The 16,972-nt window shown below is 44.0% G+C and overlaps 1 protein-coding gene across 1 annotated transcript in view; it reads left to right on the forward strand.

The window, feature by feature from the left end:
* Window positions 1-16,972, forward strand: part of BANP (BTG3 associated nuclear protein) — a 109,966-nt gene that overhangs the window by 39,094 nt on the left and 53,900 nt on the right. The window contains exons 8-9 of the mRNA XM_059857495.1: window positions 9,908-10,075; window positions 15,781-15,911. Coding sequence (XP_059713478.1) covers window positions 9,908-10,075; window positions 15,781-15,911 — 299 coding nt within the window. The remainder of the gene's footprint in view (window positions 1-9,907; window positions 10,076-15,780; window positions 15,912-16,972) is intronic.

Raw genomic sequence — 16,972 nt, forward strand, 5'->3', positions numbered from 1 at the left:
CCATCTTTTTTTTTTTTTCTATAAGAAAAACACCAAGCAAATCTGTATTTAATAGAGAAAGTATTTTGTGTAATATGCAGAAAGTATAGAAAATGAAGAGCTGTGTGTTTATTAAAAATTCTTGATGCTCTGCACAGGGTTTACCACAAGAGGAGAGGAAAGTTTATCTTTGGAAGTCTAAATTTTCACTTGTGGTAGGAATTTGCTTGTGGGGTGGCAGTGGTACTGAGGAGAGCTTTTGGGCAAGAAACCAGAATGATTTAAACACAATCTATGTCATTAAATAGCTCATTACCTCAGCCCTGCTAAAAATGGAGACTTCTGCTGGTGAAATACAATCCAAGAACATCCCCAGTTGTAATTTTCTTTGCCTAACAGAAAATACAGGTTTAGTTCTTTGGAGATTTCACAGCAATTTCCACGAGCAAGTTGGAAAAAACAGATTCCCAAATTCAGAATTTTGCTGTTATAAGAAATGGTGCCATAGAAAAGATGATTTTCCATGGCATGCTGGAAGAAATGGAGAGGGGATTTCTGAAGCTCAGAAAAGAAAATTCATCAGTAGTTCTTATTCTTCAAAATAATCAAAGTAACTAAATGAAAACAAAATATGATTAGTTACTTATAATACATATTTATATACACAGATATTTTATATATTATTGTGTGTAACTTTGTGTATTATTTCTTGCAAGCCCATTGCTCTGCACATGGGTTTTCTCAGACTCTCACCAATCATTTTCCCACTGATTTGTCAGTTCTGGTTCATTATTCTAAGAGGATGGAACATCAGAACCTGCACATTTAATGCAGAATTTCTGGTTAGGGGGAGGAAGGAGATCCAGACTCATGAATTGCATTGAGGGGAACCTGTGCCCTTGTGTTATTGGACCCCAAAATTCTTATTTTGGCTCCAGACAGCGTCTGTTGCTCAGGGAATGATTTATGCACATGGAAATAACTCTCTTGTTAGGGACAGGATTGTTGCTGAGAAAAAAAACAACTCAAAAACTTAAATCCCCCACCTAAACCCTCCAGTGTTCACAGAGGGGAGGAAACTGCTGAAAAATTTGGGTGAATTTTCCCATCTGCTTCCACCCTCATGGAGTGAATTTTCCCATTTCCCTTAAATTTCATCCAGAATGCATCCCTGTCTTTTAAATACCATGAAACAAAGTGTTAGCTGAGAATACCTAATGATAAAATCTGATTTTTAACTCTGAATGATGCATTTTCTGCTTCAAGTGCCAAATAACTTCACTTTTTAAGCCACAATAACACAGCACAGAAAGAAATCCCTCATCAAAGCTTGTGCTCCTGTTCTAGAAAACATTTCTTGCAGTAGGGATGGGAGCACTTCTCCTACTGCAGGAGTTGAAAGAGATGTTAATACACTCTGAAAGGACTTGTGTCCTCAGCAGAGGCCAAATGGAATTAAACACTGGCTCTGCTTCCCAAAAATCCACACACCAGCTCTGGAGCTGCAGCCCACACACGGCTGCTTAATAGGAACCACATTTGGCTGTGGAATTGATGTCAGTGGGATGAGTTTATGTATGGAGAGAGAAAGAGAAATAGAAATATTGCTGCCCACAGCCCAGGCAGGTTGGGCTGCTTGGAGCTGCCTCTGGTGGCATGGAAAACGTGTGGGGAGCTCAGCACTGCTGCTCCAGCTTTTCATGGGGAGTCTGAGCTTAATAACAGCAGGATAAACAGCAAATAGATCACATTTCTGTCCTTCTTGGGGATTATCCTGCTTGGAAATACTGGAGGAAGGGCAGGAAGTTCTCATGGATGAGCTGAGCTCAGATGTTTCTCACCAGAGGATGTTTTGTGGGACACTCCATGCTGGTGCTGTTTTTTAAGATGTTTATCATGGAATCCTGGAGTGGTTTGGGCTGTGTGCACCAATTCTTTATCGTTATATTTTATAGTTTTATATTTACATGTGTATATTTATAGTTATATTGTAAAGATCCTGTGCCATCCCCTGCCATAGCAGGAACACTTTCCACTGTCTCAGGCTGCTCCAAGCCCTGTCCAGCCTGGCCTTGGGCAGTGCCAGGGATGCAGGGGCAGCCACAGCTGCTCTGGGAATCCATTCCAGGGCCTCTTTGCCCCTCCCAGGGGATGATTCCATCCCCAAATCCCACCTAACCCCGTTCCTGGCAGTGGGAGGCCATCCCTTGTGTCCTGCCCCTTCAGACCCCTGGAAATAATTTCTCTCCAGCTTCTGTCTCCTTCAGGTGCTGTAAACAAACATTGCAGTTACTGAGGACATGCACTATAAATACAGAATGTCATCAATATTTTCTATTCTTTCACTTTCCCACTTCCAAAAGCCTTTTTTATTACTGCATTTTTATTAACTCTACCAATTTTTCCTTTTTTTCTTCTTCCCTTCCTAATATTTCTATGCTTTTTTGGCATATTTTGTCTTCCTTTCATTTCCTGTTTATAATTTGGAGCTTCTCGTGTCTCATTTCTGAATATCCCACAATATTCAGAGTATGGCTGGCTGTCAGAGTATTGAATAACATCCCATGGTTTGAGAGTGTCACACCAGCATGCCACAGTCCTGAACATCAGCACTTGTAGAGGTGCATCCAAACCTTGGATTCCATCTGGAGACTGCTGGAGAGCCCAAGGAAAAATGATCCAAATTGGCATTTTGTCCTGTGTCTTTAACATTTCAGCAGCAGCAGCAAGTGGTGATTTCTGTGATTGGGATATTGGTAATTGTTGGTTCAGTCCCTCCCCAGCTCCCTCGGGAATCAGCCATGGATGCTCTGGAGCTTTGGGGCAGTGGCAGAGCCCATCCCAGCAATTTCCTGAGCATCCCTGAGCTGCTGGCCCCAGCTCAGGGTTCCTCAGGCTATAGGGTAAGAACTCCTCTTCCCAGCCCTGGTAGCCTGAACAGGAGTCCTGTGGTTTGTGTCTGCTGGATGAGCTAATCCTGTGGTCCCTGGAAATCCTTTTTGCCAACATTTTCTTCTCCCAGTGTTAAATACCACGGGCTGCAGTTCTTGGGAAACAGAGAGGGACTGCAGGCTGTTCTGTGGTGTTATCACAGCACCCTGGAACTGTTTGCTTTGGAAGGGGCTGGAATCTGTCCTTCCAGCCCCTGCCTGGGCAGGACACCCTGCACTGCTCCAGCTTGCTCAGCTCACCCTGTGGGACACTCCTGCTCCTCGGCGTGGCTCGGGGGGAGGACAGGTCTCTTTGAGGTGGAAGGGTTGACTTTGCCCAATTGTGCAGCAGCGTGCCCGTGGCAGACTGGGGGAGCTGGGCAGGTCCTGCTGAGCTCTGTGCTGTCACAGCCTGAGCTCTCAGCCTTGCCAGGGGCTCTGCTCCCCCTGGGAGCTGGGCTGCCTTTGTTGGGAAGGCCACCGGTGGTGTCACCTGCTGGGGACAAAACCAGAGAGGCTGCAGAGCTGTGGGGCTCTCTCCTCCCCAGGAGCAAAGTCTGAGAGTTCAGCACATCTTTAAAAAGCAAGCAGTGAAAGAAAGCCTTTCTGTTGGGCTTTTCTCCTGTCTGAAGAGCTTTAATTTCTGTTGGCCTCGTGCTGCTGCTGCTCTCACACGCCGTGTCCCTCAGAGCTGCACGAGCCTGGCTCCAGCTCCACAGAGCTGCTGCTTTGTGAATCAATTAAATGCTGCCACATGCAGGGCACTGATAACCTCGTTTGAGGCCAGGCAAGAAGATAATGGGAGAACCCATTGAGTTTATCTCAGCACCACAGTTCTCATCCATGGCATCACTGCTGGCCTTGCTTTCAGCTGGAACTCGCTGCTGCAGTTTGCTTCTTTCCTGGGCACTTCTCTTGATTTCAATTATTTTCCTGGCCAGGCCCTGTTAATAATCTGAAAAAAAAAAAAAAAGGCAGCAATTTTGGGGAAAGAAAATAAGTTGTGTGTTTTGTCTCTCCTCTTCACACTCCTCTTGTTGTCCTTGTGTTAGACAAGTGAGAAATTCAATTTTCCATTCCTGGCAAAGCCGTGGTGGGGCTGTCAGTCCCCACTGCTGTGTGTAACTGCACCGTGTGTGATGTGCTGTCAGGCACTGGTGAGTGCTGGCCTCTCCAGAAACCAGAAAATGAATGTATGAGGTCACTTGGACCATCTGTTTGCACCTCCTTCCACCCCTCAGTGCTTCTCCCTTTTGGCCAGACGTGGTTCGAGGACGTGCTGGAGTGAGCAGGTCTGCAGTGCTGCAGGGCCAGGAGCACGGTGCTCAGCCTGGCCTCACAAAAGCAGCTTTTCCAGGCTTTTCCAGGCTTTTCCAGGCTTTTCCAGGCCTTTTGGGGTGTGCAAAGAGGGAAAGGACAAGTTTGAAGATGGGCCCTTTGGGAAGGTTTCTGCTGCAGCTGTTGTCTTCTCTTTTAAAAATGGGAGACAAAATAGGAATAAATGTAGATTTTTTTTTTTTTTAATGAAGGAAAAAACTAGAAGCAAATGCCATTTGTCCAGTGTCATCAGTCTGGTGTAACTTGGGACCTGGGGCAGAGAACAGGAAGAGTTTTCTCAGATTATAGACCCTCTGTTTGGTCCAGAATTATTTTCTTGTAGGGGTTGATTGATTAATTTATAATAATTGTACTCAGGTTATTAAACAGCAGTGGATGCTCTGTCACCATCAGGAAAGGGACTGAAGGATCCCTCTGGGAATTCTGTAACATGTGGAATTCCAGGAACATCACAAACATTCTGTTCCTGCAGAGATTAGTTAATTCTGCAGGGATTAATTAATTCTGCAGGGATTAATTCATTCATTCAGCCCAGCCTCTCCCTGCTCCTGCAGCTCCAGAATCTTTCGGATCACTTGCTGGGTCCTGTGGGGAGTTGGGATGGAGCAAACCCAGGAGCAGATAAAAATCCATCTTTTCCTGCCACATTGGGAATTTGACACCCCACTAGATGGCAATATTTGAATGCTGATGGCTCCTTCCATAAATCAGAATAAACCAGGTTCTGCTTGCTGTAAAGTAGGTGCAAATAGCCTGGCTGCTCTTCCAGAGAGGTGCTGAGGTGTGACTGAGTGGAGCAGCTCTCCTGCTCAGGAACAGGACTCCTTGGTGGAATGTGGAGACTCTAGATCCCAATTAACATTAATTTTTCATTTTTAAAACTTCTGGTAGGGTTCTTTTAATTTGAAGAGCAAAGGCATTTAAAATAACTTAAATTTTCATGTCTCCTCTGAATCTGTGACTTGTTAAAGATGAACTATTCAGATAGATATCCTAAATAAATATTAATGAACAGACTAACGACTTGGTAGCTGAACTTGCCTTCCCTCCTCCCTCTCCCCAGCAGCTCCTCCTGTCTCTTTTTGGACGTTGTGGAGCAGAGCAATGGCCTGGAAAGGGAATTTTTGGTGCCAGGATGGATTTTCCAGGCGTGTGACATTGGAGGAGCCTCCAAAGCTCTGGCATCCCTCCCCTCCTGCATCCCAAACCTAAACATCCCAAACTGAGCAGGGGGAAGTGCCTCAGCTGTGGAGATCATCCCCCAGCTGTCCAGGAGTAAACAATCCCTGCTTTCCAATGGTTTCAATATGGGCAGGGCAAGCCCTGCATCAGCTTTGCAGAATCAAAGCCTGAAGGCTCAGGGAGGAATTCCAGAGGTGCTTCAGCTCTTCCTCTGCTCCCTCCGTGTTTGGAGCAGCAGATTTTGCTGTCATGTGCTCTTGGTTTAATCAAAAAGACTCCAAATGAATCGCCCTGCTGGGAATAAATGAATTTTGGGAGCCAAAGCCCCAAAAAAATCAGCCCCTTCTCCTCTCTGAGCAGGCAGGAGCCTTTGTTTCTTGTAGGATCCATCATGTTCCTGTCAATTTGAAAGGATTCTGTCCATCACTTTAGGATGAATTCCCCATCCTTGTGTTTTTCTTGACGTTTTAAACACTAGAGGGAATTGGAAAGTGAAGGAGCAGTGACCCAAATCTGCTTGGAGTCTGTATTTAATAGAAATGCATTTGTATTTTATACATCTGGCTGTTGGATTCTGTGCTGCACTTCCCCAAATCTTCCCAAAGGCACCAAAACCAGCAGGAATTTCTGGGCCACCTCAGCCCAACTCTGCCAAGTGCATGAAAAGACTGATTTACCTTAGAAATTTCCAGGGAAATCTGTGATTCCTGGAGAATGGCAAGCAGCAGGAACTCGGGGTGTACAAATGGAACTCCTGCCATGGAGTTTGGTTTTTAGGAGCTGGTTCTGAATGTGGGATGAGGATGGAATATTTCATGTCTGGTGTTGATCTCCTCCTCCTCAATTTGTTCTTAATTTGATTTCTTTACAGTTCCATGTTCTATGGGGATTGTTTTGTCTTTTGCTCCTTGACTTCTGACCGTTCAGAAAGAGAGGATTACTTCCCCAGGAACGTGGTTTTCCTGGGATTTTCTTAGTTTATAATTAATCCTGGTTTTTAGGAAGTTCCAACCCTTTCTCTCCTTATTTTTTACAGCAGATCCTCTAAAAATTTGGGAGTGTTGAATCATTTCAGGCACTACCTCTGTGTTTGTACCAAATCAAATCTGTATTCCTTTGTATTCCCAAGCTTTTTTTTTCCCCTTTGCATTTCCTAGTTTTTATTTCCTTTAAAAACCACAGAAAGATTTATTTCAGAGCTGCTTGTGTTGCTCTTTTTAATTTTAATTGAAGTCCCCCAGCTCTCTCCCTGTGTCTCTCATCCCTGCTGCACCTGTTGCCTTTTAAAGCTGACTTGAATTTTCCTGATTTTTGCATTCTTCCTGAGCTTTTCCTTGCTCAGATTGGAATGTTGATCCTTGATTTCCTCCTTTCTCCCCTGTGGCTCCCTGAATTCTCTTTGCAGCCCTTTTTGTCTCCCAAGCTGCAGCCAGGATCTCTCTGTCTGTATAAATCACCCCAACTCCTGCAATTTAGGAAATCACTGAATTATTTTTAAGTCTCTGGAGTGTTTTTTATGGAAAGCTTCCTTCAGGAAATGAGATTCCTCCCCCGAAAAAAGCAAACTTTGGGTTTTTATTGTTTTAAAATAAGGATATCTTTTTTTTTGAGGCACCATTCATGAAAAGATCACTAAAAACATACTCAGCCAGTCTTAAATCATCTAAATCCTGCACTTTTCTCTTCTTTTATGGGCATCCATCTTCCAAATCATTGTCTTTTGGTCCAAGTGCTGATTTATATCCCTGCCTGGATTTTTTCAGTGCTGTTCTGTGGCTCATGGAGGCTGTGCTGTGTAAAATATCAGTGTTTGATGCAGCTTTGGAGAGTAAATGATCCAAAAAACCCTCAAATCCCTTCTCCCTGGAGCACTCCTGCCTTTTCTCTCCTAAGGATTTCCCCAAGGGAGAGGTCTCATTTCCAGTATCCTGGTTTCTGGCTGGGTTGGGAGTGGGCCATGCTGGGAGCTCTCCTGCCTGCAATCACTTCTGGCTAGGGAGCAGGCAGCACGCTCCACTCTCTGCTGTTGTGGGCACTTCTGGGGGTTTCTCTCTCTCCTGCAGGTAAATCATGTTTTTAATGCCACTGGGAACTTTTTATCTCCCTATAAACTCCTCCAGTGCCTTCAGGCTGAGATTTTTCCTGGTAGGAAAAGTCTTGCTCAGGACCTGGTTGTAAACCAACATTTCAGATTGTGACAGTGACTGCACAGATTTTACAGCTGAAATTCATTCTGTTCTCTGCTTTTGCTGACACCCATGGAAAGGAGCCCTGCACAGCAGCAAACTGGAATTTCTGCCCATTTTCCTCCTTTCCCAGTTTGGGGACACCACACAGGGCTGTAAACTTCTCTGGGTCCTTGCTGTCACTTAGAAGTGAGAAATCTTGGGGGACTTCAAGGCACTTTTGAAGTAGATTTTGGGGTCCTGTGTTTTCTTCCTGTGTGTTCTCTCCTTCATTTCAAATTGCTCCCACAAAAAAAGAAATAAAGCATTGGAAAAAATCAATTTTATTTTTAAAAATTATGCCACAAGAAATCCAGTTCTCCTCTTGGCTCTGTTAGAGCCTGCAGATTTCAGGCTTTGAGGACTCTGGGCTCATTTGTAGTGCAGAGGAAACTGTGGAGCTTTTAGTTTGTGCAAACCTGGAATTTTGTGGCTCCAGGCTTCAAATCATTTGTCTTGCAGGAGCAGCCCATATCCTGTTCTTTAGGTTCTATATACAACAGCTTAAGCAAGTCCTTCACAGGATTAGGAGCCCATCTGAGAGGAAGATGGAAAGCCCAGTAAGTGGAAAAGTGGAAAAGATTATTTTACTTTGCAGGGTAGGGAAAGGAAAATGAGAATTTTAGAGATTCTTGAAGCTTTGCCCTGTGGAGTAAAAGCATCTCTGGCAGCCTTGGCTTGTTCACTGTTGCACCTCTGAATTTTGGAGTCCAGAAGGTTTAGAGTATTAACATATTAAATGTTCAGAGAGCTCTGGTTGAATGTGGGGGGTTTGAATCAGAGAATCCTGAGATGGGTTGGGTGGGAAGGGCCTTAAAGTTCATTTAATTCCAGCCCTGCCACGGGCAGAGACACCTGCCCTGTCCCAGGCTGCTCCAGCCTGGCCTTGGGCACTGCCAGGGGTCCAGGGGCAGCCACAGCTGCTCTGGGAATTCCATCCCAGCCCCTCTCCACCCTCCCAGGGAACAATTCCTTCCCAAAATCCCACCTACCCCTTTCTTTGTCAGTTTAAAGCCATTCCCCTTGTCCTGTCCATATAAAAATCCATTTTTCAGATGGGCAAATAATGGATTTTTTCCAGGTGGTTTTTTTTTTTTCATTCTGCAGCCAGGGGGGTTTGGAGTCTTTTGCTCTCCAGTGTTGGTGCTTTAGTGCTCCAAACCCCTCAGAAGCTCCAGTGAAATGGTGAAAGTGTGCAATAATTCAAGCTGACAGTGCACAACATTCCCAGTTAAATTCCCAGCTTTAAAGCCACTCCTCACCGTGTTTATGAACACTTTGGTAACTCAGCACCAGGGGCTGCAGAGTTCACCCTGAGGCTCCTGAAGTGCCTGAATTCTGGGAGCAGCTCTGCAGAGGATCCTCATTTTTGGCTGTGTTTTTTACTGGATTTAGATCCATTTTGATCTGAGCTTTAAAAGAGTTGATTTTTTTTTTTTCTTTATATGGAGTTTTATGCATTTTCCTTCTTCAGCAGGAGGCAGTTCTGTACAGTCAGACTTAAGGGGTACTGTCAGTGAGGAATAATCCTTGCTCCAGCTTTGGCTCTGGGGTGCTGGATCCTCCTCTTGGTTTGGAACAGTGCAGCTTTCACAGACCCCAGTGCAGGTGATAAAATTCCTTGCACATTTGACATTTTTAAAATTCCCTGCATTTTTACACCCAGAACTGTGCAGGTGAACAGTTACTGACTTTTGGGAATGGGTTTTGCTGGAGTCCTGTCACTGCTCAGCTTTGGGGCTCCTTGCACAGGTGCAGAGCCTGGTGTGTGGGACTGGGTGTGACCTCTCTGTGCTTTCTGGAAAATGCAGGTTTGTGGTGATTATTATTGTCAGATTAAGGCCTTTCTGACCTAGACATGGAGCAACTGAGAGATGTTTAAACCTTTATTCTGTTCAGTCTCATGAGAAGGCTGAGACAGTACAGATGTTATAATTCACACCATCACAATCAGAAACCACCTATTTCCTAATTACAATGCATTGTAAGTATTTCTTGGTCCATCAGCTTTTGCCACACCATGCTGTAGATGTTTTAAAGCCAAACTGCCCCTCATGGGTCCTACTACAATGCATCTTTCAGAATTTTATTTCTCCAAAGTATCCAGTCTTTTCTGTAAGGCCGTCCTTTGAAACTTGTTTCTGTTTCCAGCTCTCACTCCACAATGTCTGTCCTATTCCATGGCCTTTCTAAGATATTTCTGTGCTATATTCTGCTGTATTTCTACAATTCTCTCTCTTCCCACCATTCCAGGCCACCTGTTTTACAAGTTTGGCATCACAGAGTCGGACTGGTACCGCATCAAGCAGAGCATCGACTCCAAGTGCAGGACAGCCTGGAGGAGGAAGCAGAGAGGCCAGAGCCTGGCTGTGAAAAGCTTCTCCAGGAGAACCCCCTCATCCTCCTCCTACAGTGGCTCAGGTACAAACCAAACCTTCCCCCCAATCATACATCCCTCTTGGTTTCCAAGGTGAATTTTAGTTTGGCTGCCTGGCTTTGCTGGGGTGCTGAGAGTGGGGAATCCTGCAATGGTTTGGGTGGAAGGCACCTTAAAATCCACCTTGTTCCCACCCCTGCCATGGCAGGGACACCTTCCACCATCCCAGGTTATTCCAGCCTGGCCTCGGGCACTCCCAGGGATCCAGGGGCAGCCACAGCTGCTCTGGGAACCTCCCCACCCTCACAGGGAACAATTCCTCCCCAAAATCCCACCCCACCCTGCTTTCTGTCCACCCCCATGGCTTCAGCTCCTGCAGCTTTGTGCTGTAATTTTGTATTTTTACCACACTCAGTTCTTTTGAGGAGAAAGTCCAAATATCCTTGCAGCTGTTGTTCCTGAGAGGAATCAAGTGACTAAATCCTTCCCAGTGTGTTCACACCATTCAGTGGGACGTGCTAAATGCTGTTCCTGAAGTGTTTTCCTCTGCAGACATGAAATGTGCTGTAGGTGATTCCATATTTCCATCTAGGTATGGAGGCCTATTTGGATAACAAATGAAAAATCCTGACCTCAGGAGTGTTCTCTGAGGACATTTCTGGCTCATGCTTTTAATATAAAGCAGTGTTCTGGGACTTTTGTACATTAGATATTAAAACCAGGGCTTTGGAAGGCAGCCCAAAGAAAAGGAAGTCAGTTTATTTGCCTGCATAAAATTTTTGGTTGCATGTTAACACTAACCACTGTATCTCATGCAAAGAATGACAAAATCTGCTTTCAATGGAAAATTTTATGTGCTGGAACAGGGAATCCCATCCAAAAATCTCAAATTAAAACAACTAATCAATGTTATGATAACCATAAGCCCTCTATGTTGATGGGATCTTTGCTTTCAGTCTTTCAGCAATCAGTATTTCAGGGTAAAAAGGCAGCAGTAGGTGGATATTACAGCCTGTGCTCATTAGCCTGTACTCCTTGAGTGGTGCTGAGATTTATTATTCAAATGATTCATCTCCAGCCTGGAGGTTTGGAGGCACCTGCAGAGATGGAAAACTTGGAGTCAGTGGATTCCTGTCTCCTGTAGGATCATGAGTTTGGGTTGGTTCCTTGGTTATCCCATGGGATCCCAGCCTGCTTTGGGTGGGAAGGGCCTTAATTACAGCTCATCCCATTCCAGGGACCCCTCCACCATCCCAGGGTGCTCCAAGCCCCATCCAGCCTGGAACACTTCCTGAGGTACTCCCAAATCCTGACACTGCACTGCTGGAAACCCTTCCCTATGAATGGGAGGACTGGGATTTTCAGAGTTGTTTTTAGCAGCAATTAATTTGCCTAATTAAAAAAAGTGAATAAATATGGCATCCTGAAGTTCACTCAGCTGTGCCCTGACTTTGGTTTCCCTGCTCTGAGGGATTCTGAGCACGGTAAGAGGTTGTCACCATCCCTGGAGGCATCAAAATCCACCTGGGTGCAGCCCGAAGCCACCAGTTCTGGTTGCCCATGGTTTGAGGAAGGACATTGGGTTAGATCATCTCCAGAGTCCACTTCCTACCTCATTTATTTGGGATTTTAAATGTTCTTAATGAGTTATTGCACGCACAATTAAGAATTCTGAATTATTTGCATGACGAGGGGATTGCTGTTCAAACTGACTCCTCTTGCACTTGTTGGAAATGCCAAAGCTTTGAGGCTTTTCCTGCTTGGGATGAACAGTTCCTGGGGCACGTGGCTTTGATTGGAGCGTGCTGAAAAGTGACAGCAGATTTCCTCTCTGCTCTGCTCATCACATGGCAAAATGAACTCTGGAAATGACAGCAAAGCAGGAGGCTGAGCCCACAGACCCTCCAAGGCTTTGGGCTTGGAATTTGGTGTTCAAGAGGGATCCACCTGCAGGGAAAATCATGTCTGGGGAGCCTGCTGGGAAAACACAAATGGATTTTCTCTGTCCTTCGCCCCCAGAGATGTTAATTAAGATTTTTCTACACTTAACTGACTGTTAATTCAGCCAGAAGTTGCTTTTCCTGATTTTCCCTGGCTGTTTGCTTGAATCCATTGCCTTTTTTTGGGAAGGAGGTGTTGATTGCTGTGCTTTGCTCTGCTCTTGGAGCCAACATTTCAGTACCTAGCTGTGTTTTCCCCATGTTTTTTCCCAAGCAGAGACATCCATGTGGCTGCCATGAGAATTTCACTGGATATTCCTGTGGAAAGGGCTGGAGTCTGTGCAGGGAATGAGGGCTTTGGGAGGAGGATTAATTGAAAAGTGCCTTCTTCCTTTCTTTTCATTTCTCTTCAGATTGTTCAGGCTGTTATCACAATTTTCCATGTTGGAATTTTTAATTAGTTCTCTGACTTTGGGATTTCTGTGTAGATTTAGGCCTGTGCTGAGGTGTCACATTAAAAACTGGATGTGCAGCCAAATCTTCAAAGCTGTTCCACACAACTGGGGCTGAGGCAGGGGGAGGTGATGGTTTACAGCTTTAGTTCCTTTGTTCTGGAGTGGCTTTTCCTGCTTCTTTTGGGTTTGGGGATGGTTAATCCATCCACCCTTCCCTTGCTGGGGCTACAATGAGGGGATTCATCTCTGTTTGTGAGGAGAGGTCTGAGGGTGGAGCTGGAAAACCATTTTGAATTCCAGAATTCCTGAGAGGGAATCCCTCCTGCTGTGGAATCTGTCCCTTCTCCCAGGGAACAAGGGGCAGGATGAGAGCAGATGTCCTTAAAGTTGCACCAGGAGAAGTTCAGGCTGGAATCAGGAAAAATTCCTTCATGGAAAGAGTTGTCCAGCATTGGAATAGTTTGTTCAGGGCAGTGTGGAGTCTCCAGAAATCCCACGGATGTGGTGGCACCTGGGGACGAGGTGGGTGGTGACCATGGTGGTGGTGTTGGACCTGAGGATCTTAAAGGTCTTTTCCACCCTTAACAATTCCACGATTCCATGAAAATGAAAATCCTCAACAGCTAAATGGGAACAGATTAGAAAACACCAAAGGTTCTGCCTTAGAAAGTGATTTTAGCTGAGAATTAACCCCACACGTCCTTGGAGGTTCTTTGGGAATGCTCTGCAGGGTTCGTGTCCCAGCTGTCCCTTGGGAACACGTGGAAAATTCTGGAATTCAGCTGTGGCTCCTCCTGCCAGGGATTCTCCAAAATCCCAGCTGGAAAAGTGAGGCTCGATGGTTTCCAGGGGTTTCTCCCTGCTGACAGCTCCTCTCCCAGGCTGGCTCTGCTCCTCATGGCTGCGTTTGTTTGTAGTGGGGAATGTTTATAGAAGTGGACAAATATTCCCTTTGTCTGCTCTGGGATGAAGAGAGGGGAAACAGGACTCAAAGGATGTTTTGTTTTCAGATGTGGCTGAATCCTCTCTCTTCTTTCTTCCTAAGGAAGAAAAACACCAAGAACTCCAACAAAATAGAGCAAAAAACCCCAACTTCAGTTGTTGCAGTGAAGCCAAATTTAAATCCATTTATAGGTGACCATAGGAGAGGTGCAGGGTGATTCCATCCAGGCTGTGGCTCCTCTTGCACCTTCAAAAAGCACAATAATTTCTGTCCTCTGAAACCAAAAATGACTTAAAAATCAAGACTTTGGGGCCTTACAGTTAAAAATGCATTTCAATATGTGAATAACATCAATATATGTAAAATATAGATTTCTCTGCTGCAGGTGTTACTTATTTGATAATCTTTTATCACATAACTTAATCAGAAAATAAATATTATAAATGAAGGATTCTGTATTTGCACACTGTGGTTTGGCTGAGGTTGAGTTGTAATTTAGCTCAGTTGAATTCCACAGGGAAAAACTGGGAAACACAAAGGAAAGACCAAGAAATTATCCCTCAGAATCTTGGGGGAATTTGTTCCTCAAAATCCTGAGGGAATTTGTTCCACAAAATTCTGAGCTGGGAGCCCTGAAGGAGCAGATGATAGCAGTGGATTTTCTCAGTTATCCCCACAAAATGCTATTTGTAAATTAAAAAAACAATAGAGAAGTGAAATGCATCAAATATGAGGAATAAATTACTGGAAATGGGTGAAAAAGTGAAAGACAGAGGCTCAGGAAAGGATTTTTCCAGGACATCAATTCCTTCCAGTGGCCATGACAAAGCCAAAGGTATCCCAGTTGGAAAAATCCCATTTTTATTTGGTTAATAAATGCCATTTATCATTTATTTGATTAAAAAATGCCATTTTGATTTGGTTGGTGGGGCAATTTTTCTACAAAGTTCAGCACTTTTCAGGCAGTTGGGGTTCCTCAATCCCACCTGGAATTCCATGCAGCAAATTCCACTCTGCAGCAGAGCAGGAAAAGCTGGAATTGCAAGGGAGCAGCAAGGCTGCATTGAAGGAATTCTAAGAGCTCTGCAGTTACCTGCTGAGATGGGAGGGATTAAAGGTGTGCCCAAGAGGCAGAAAAAATTGGATTTGTTGTGTTTCCCTCGGTTCCTGTGGAAATTTGTGGCTGGAATTCTGTGTTCCAGCTCGTTCACAGAATCAGAGCTGCCTGAATTGTCAACCAACCCAACTTTTCAACAAATAAATAAATATTAACTTGGTGGTTTGGAGTTCCCAGTTCCCATGCTCAGAGCTAAACCTCAAAATTATCTTCGTGCCCAAACATTTGCAGACAGGAGGGAAAATAAAACCCCTTGAATGGCTGATTTTATTCAAGAACATCCCCATTAAAATATTTGAGTGAATAAAGCTCATTCCTGCAGAACTAACAGTGTGTTTGCAGAATAAATCTTGGAGTATTTAGTAGAGATATTAAAAATTAATGGTTTCTGTCATTTTTACTTGCCTTTTGCCTCTTCTGTTTAGAGGAATCCTTTCCCTGCAGCTGGAAAACCTCAGAATGGATTTAGGATGTGTCCATTCCAAGTTTTTACCCCCTGGAAATCCCACTGAGGTTTTCCTGCTGGTTTTTGTCCCTGTTACATGAAGATAGCTCCCATTTTTTATGTTTAACATTCCCTTTTCAGGGGCATTTCCACTCTGCAGTGTGAGTTGTGTGCAAATTTAATAAATCAAGAAATCCACCTGTCATTTGGAGGTTCAAAAATACAATTCCAGACCTCACGTGTGTCAGTGTGAACTGTAGGGGATGGATCTTGGAAAACAGTGAGGAAATTCCCTTGATTTATAATGATCAATTATTACTAATTTATTATTATAATAATTGTTATTATTAGCATTATTATTGTTATTAATAATAAATGTGTGTAGTAATAAAAAGAAATTATTAACAAATTAATTATAACTATTATAATAAATAATCATAATGAAATAGAAATTATTTGTATTCTAATTATGAACAATTATAACATTAATTTAATTTGTGACAATAATTTCATTTCTGACAATAGGCAGGCTGGGTTTTTAAAGGTGTCCTTGGGGTGGTGGTGGCAGAAATTGTTCTCAGATGACCAAAAAACCTGAATTCCTCAGGAAACCCCTGTGGTTTTGTTCTGATGGGACTTCTCCAGCTGCAGAATGTGGGATTTAGATCCCAAAAGTGATTTTTTTTTGGAGCAGGAGCTGTGGCAGCCTTTGGAATTCTGTGGGTTTGTAGCAAACAGGAACGTGAGCGGTGAATTCCAGGGACTGGATTTGATTGCTGTGGGGTTCTAGGAGCACTTTGGGGGATGCTGCCCCTGCAATAAATTGGAATTTGGTCTCTTTTCCTGCAGAGGGATCGCAGAGCTCGGTGTCAGCCTCCAGTGAGCTGCAGCAGAGCCAGCCCCAGGCCCTGCACTACGCCCTGGCCAACGCCCAGCAGGTCCAGATCCACCAGATCGGAGAGGATGGCCAAGTGCAAGTAGTATGTGCTCCCCTTTCCTCCATCCCTGCTCCAGCTGCTGGGGGAGATCACAACCTGCCAGCTCTGCAAGTGCCCAGAAAACAAATGCTTATGGAAAAAAAAAAAAATTAGAGTTACTTGACAAAAAATCCACGCAGGGTTTCCTCACACAATCAGTGCACTCTGGTTGTCATATAGAGAATTATCAGCCTCTTCCTGGCTGTGTTTGCTTAGTGATTTATGCTTCAGAGGTAGTTCTGGTGTGATTCCACCACAAAATCACATTTATTTATTTGGTTTTCTGTAAAACTGCATCCACAGGCACTTTTGGACATCTGGGGGATGAGTCCTTCCCATGTGTGTTTGTTGAGCTCTGTGTCTATCAGTGAAAGTTCTAAATATTGACATTTTTTTAATGACACTCCCACCACCACTCAGGCTTGATGTTTTTTATCTGTGGTTTTAGTACTCTGGAAAAAACCACCATCACTTTAATTCTTGTGTCCCACGGGGCACTACAAGGATTGTTTGAAATTCAGATTCTTTTTAAGAAGTCTCCTCAGTGAAATAATTCTCTTTGTGCAGGAACTGGGTGAAAAATCTTTCTTTTCCACTTCACTTTTGCCATTGCTTTTCAATATTATCCTGGGAATTTCTTGGTCTTTTGAATTCCATGTAGATTTTAAAAGTGGATTTTCCTATGGTCTGTGGGTGAGATTTAACTGGTGACTGATAAGTACTTTTCAAGTCTTGAAAGACAAGATAGCAAGGAAAATTACATTAAATATGTGACTTTAATAGAACAGATGGTTGTTTATAGATGGAAGTGATAAAAACTTGCTTCATTAAAAGACCTGGACATGTTAATTATCCTTCAAATTGTGGAATCCAGGGAAAAAACTGCTATAAATGGATCTTCTAAACATTCCATCTTTTTCCTGGGAGCACTGAGAGTTTGATGTGAAGGAGGGAAAGTGATTTTAATCTCCCCTAGGGCTGGGCAGTGCTATAATTTTCTCTGCAGCCCCTATTGTCAGAGGGACACTTTCAGTGTGGTTTTTCTCCCTATAAATAGGCAGTTT

Source organism: Haemorhous mexicanus, chromosome 12, assembly GCF_027477595.1.
Source record: "Haemorhous mexicanus isolate bHaeMex1 chromosome 12, bHaeMex1.pri, whole genome shotgun sequence".
Taxonomy (NCBI): domain Eukaryota; kingdom Metazoa; phylum Chordata; class Aves; order Passeriformes; family Fringillidae; genus Haemorhous; species Haemorhous mexicanus.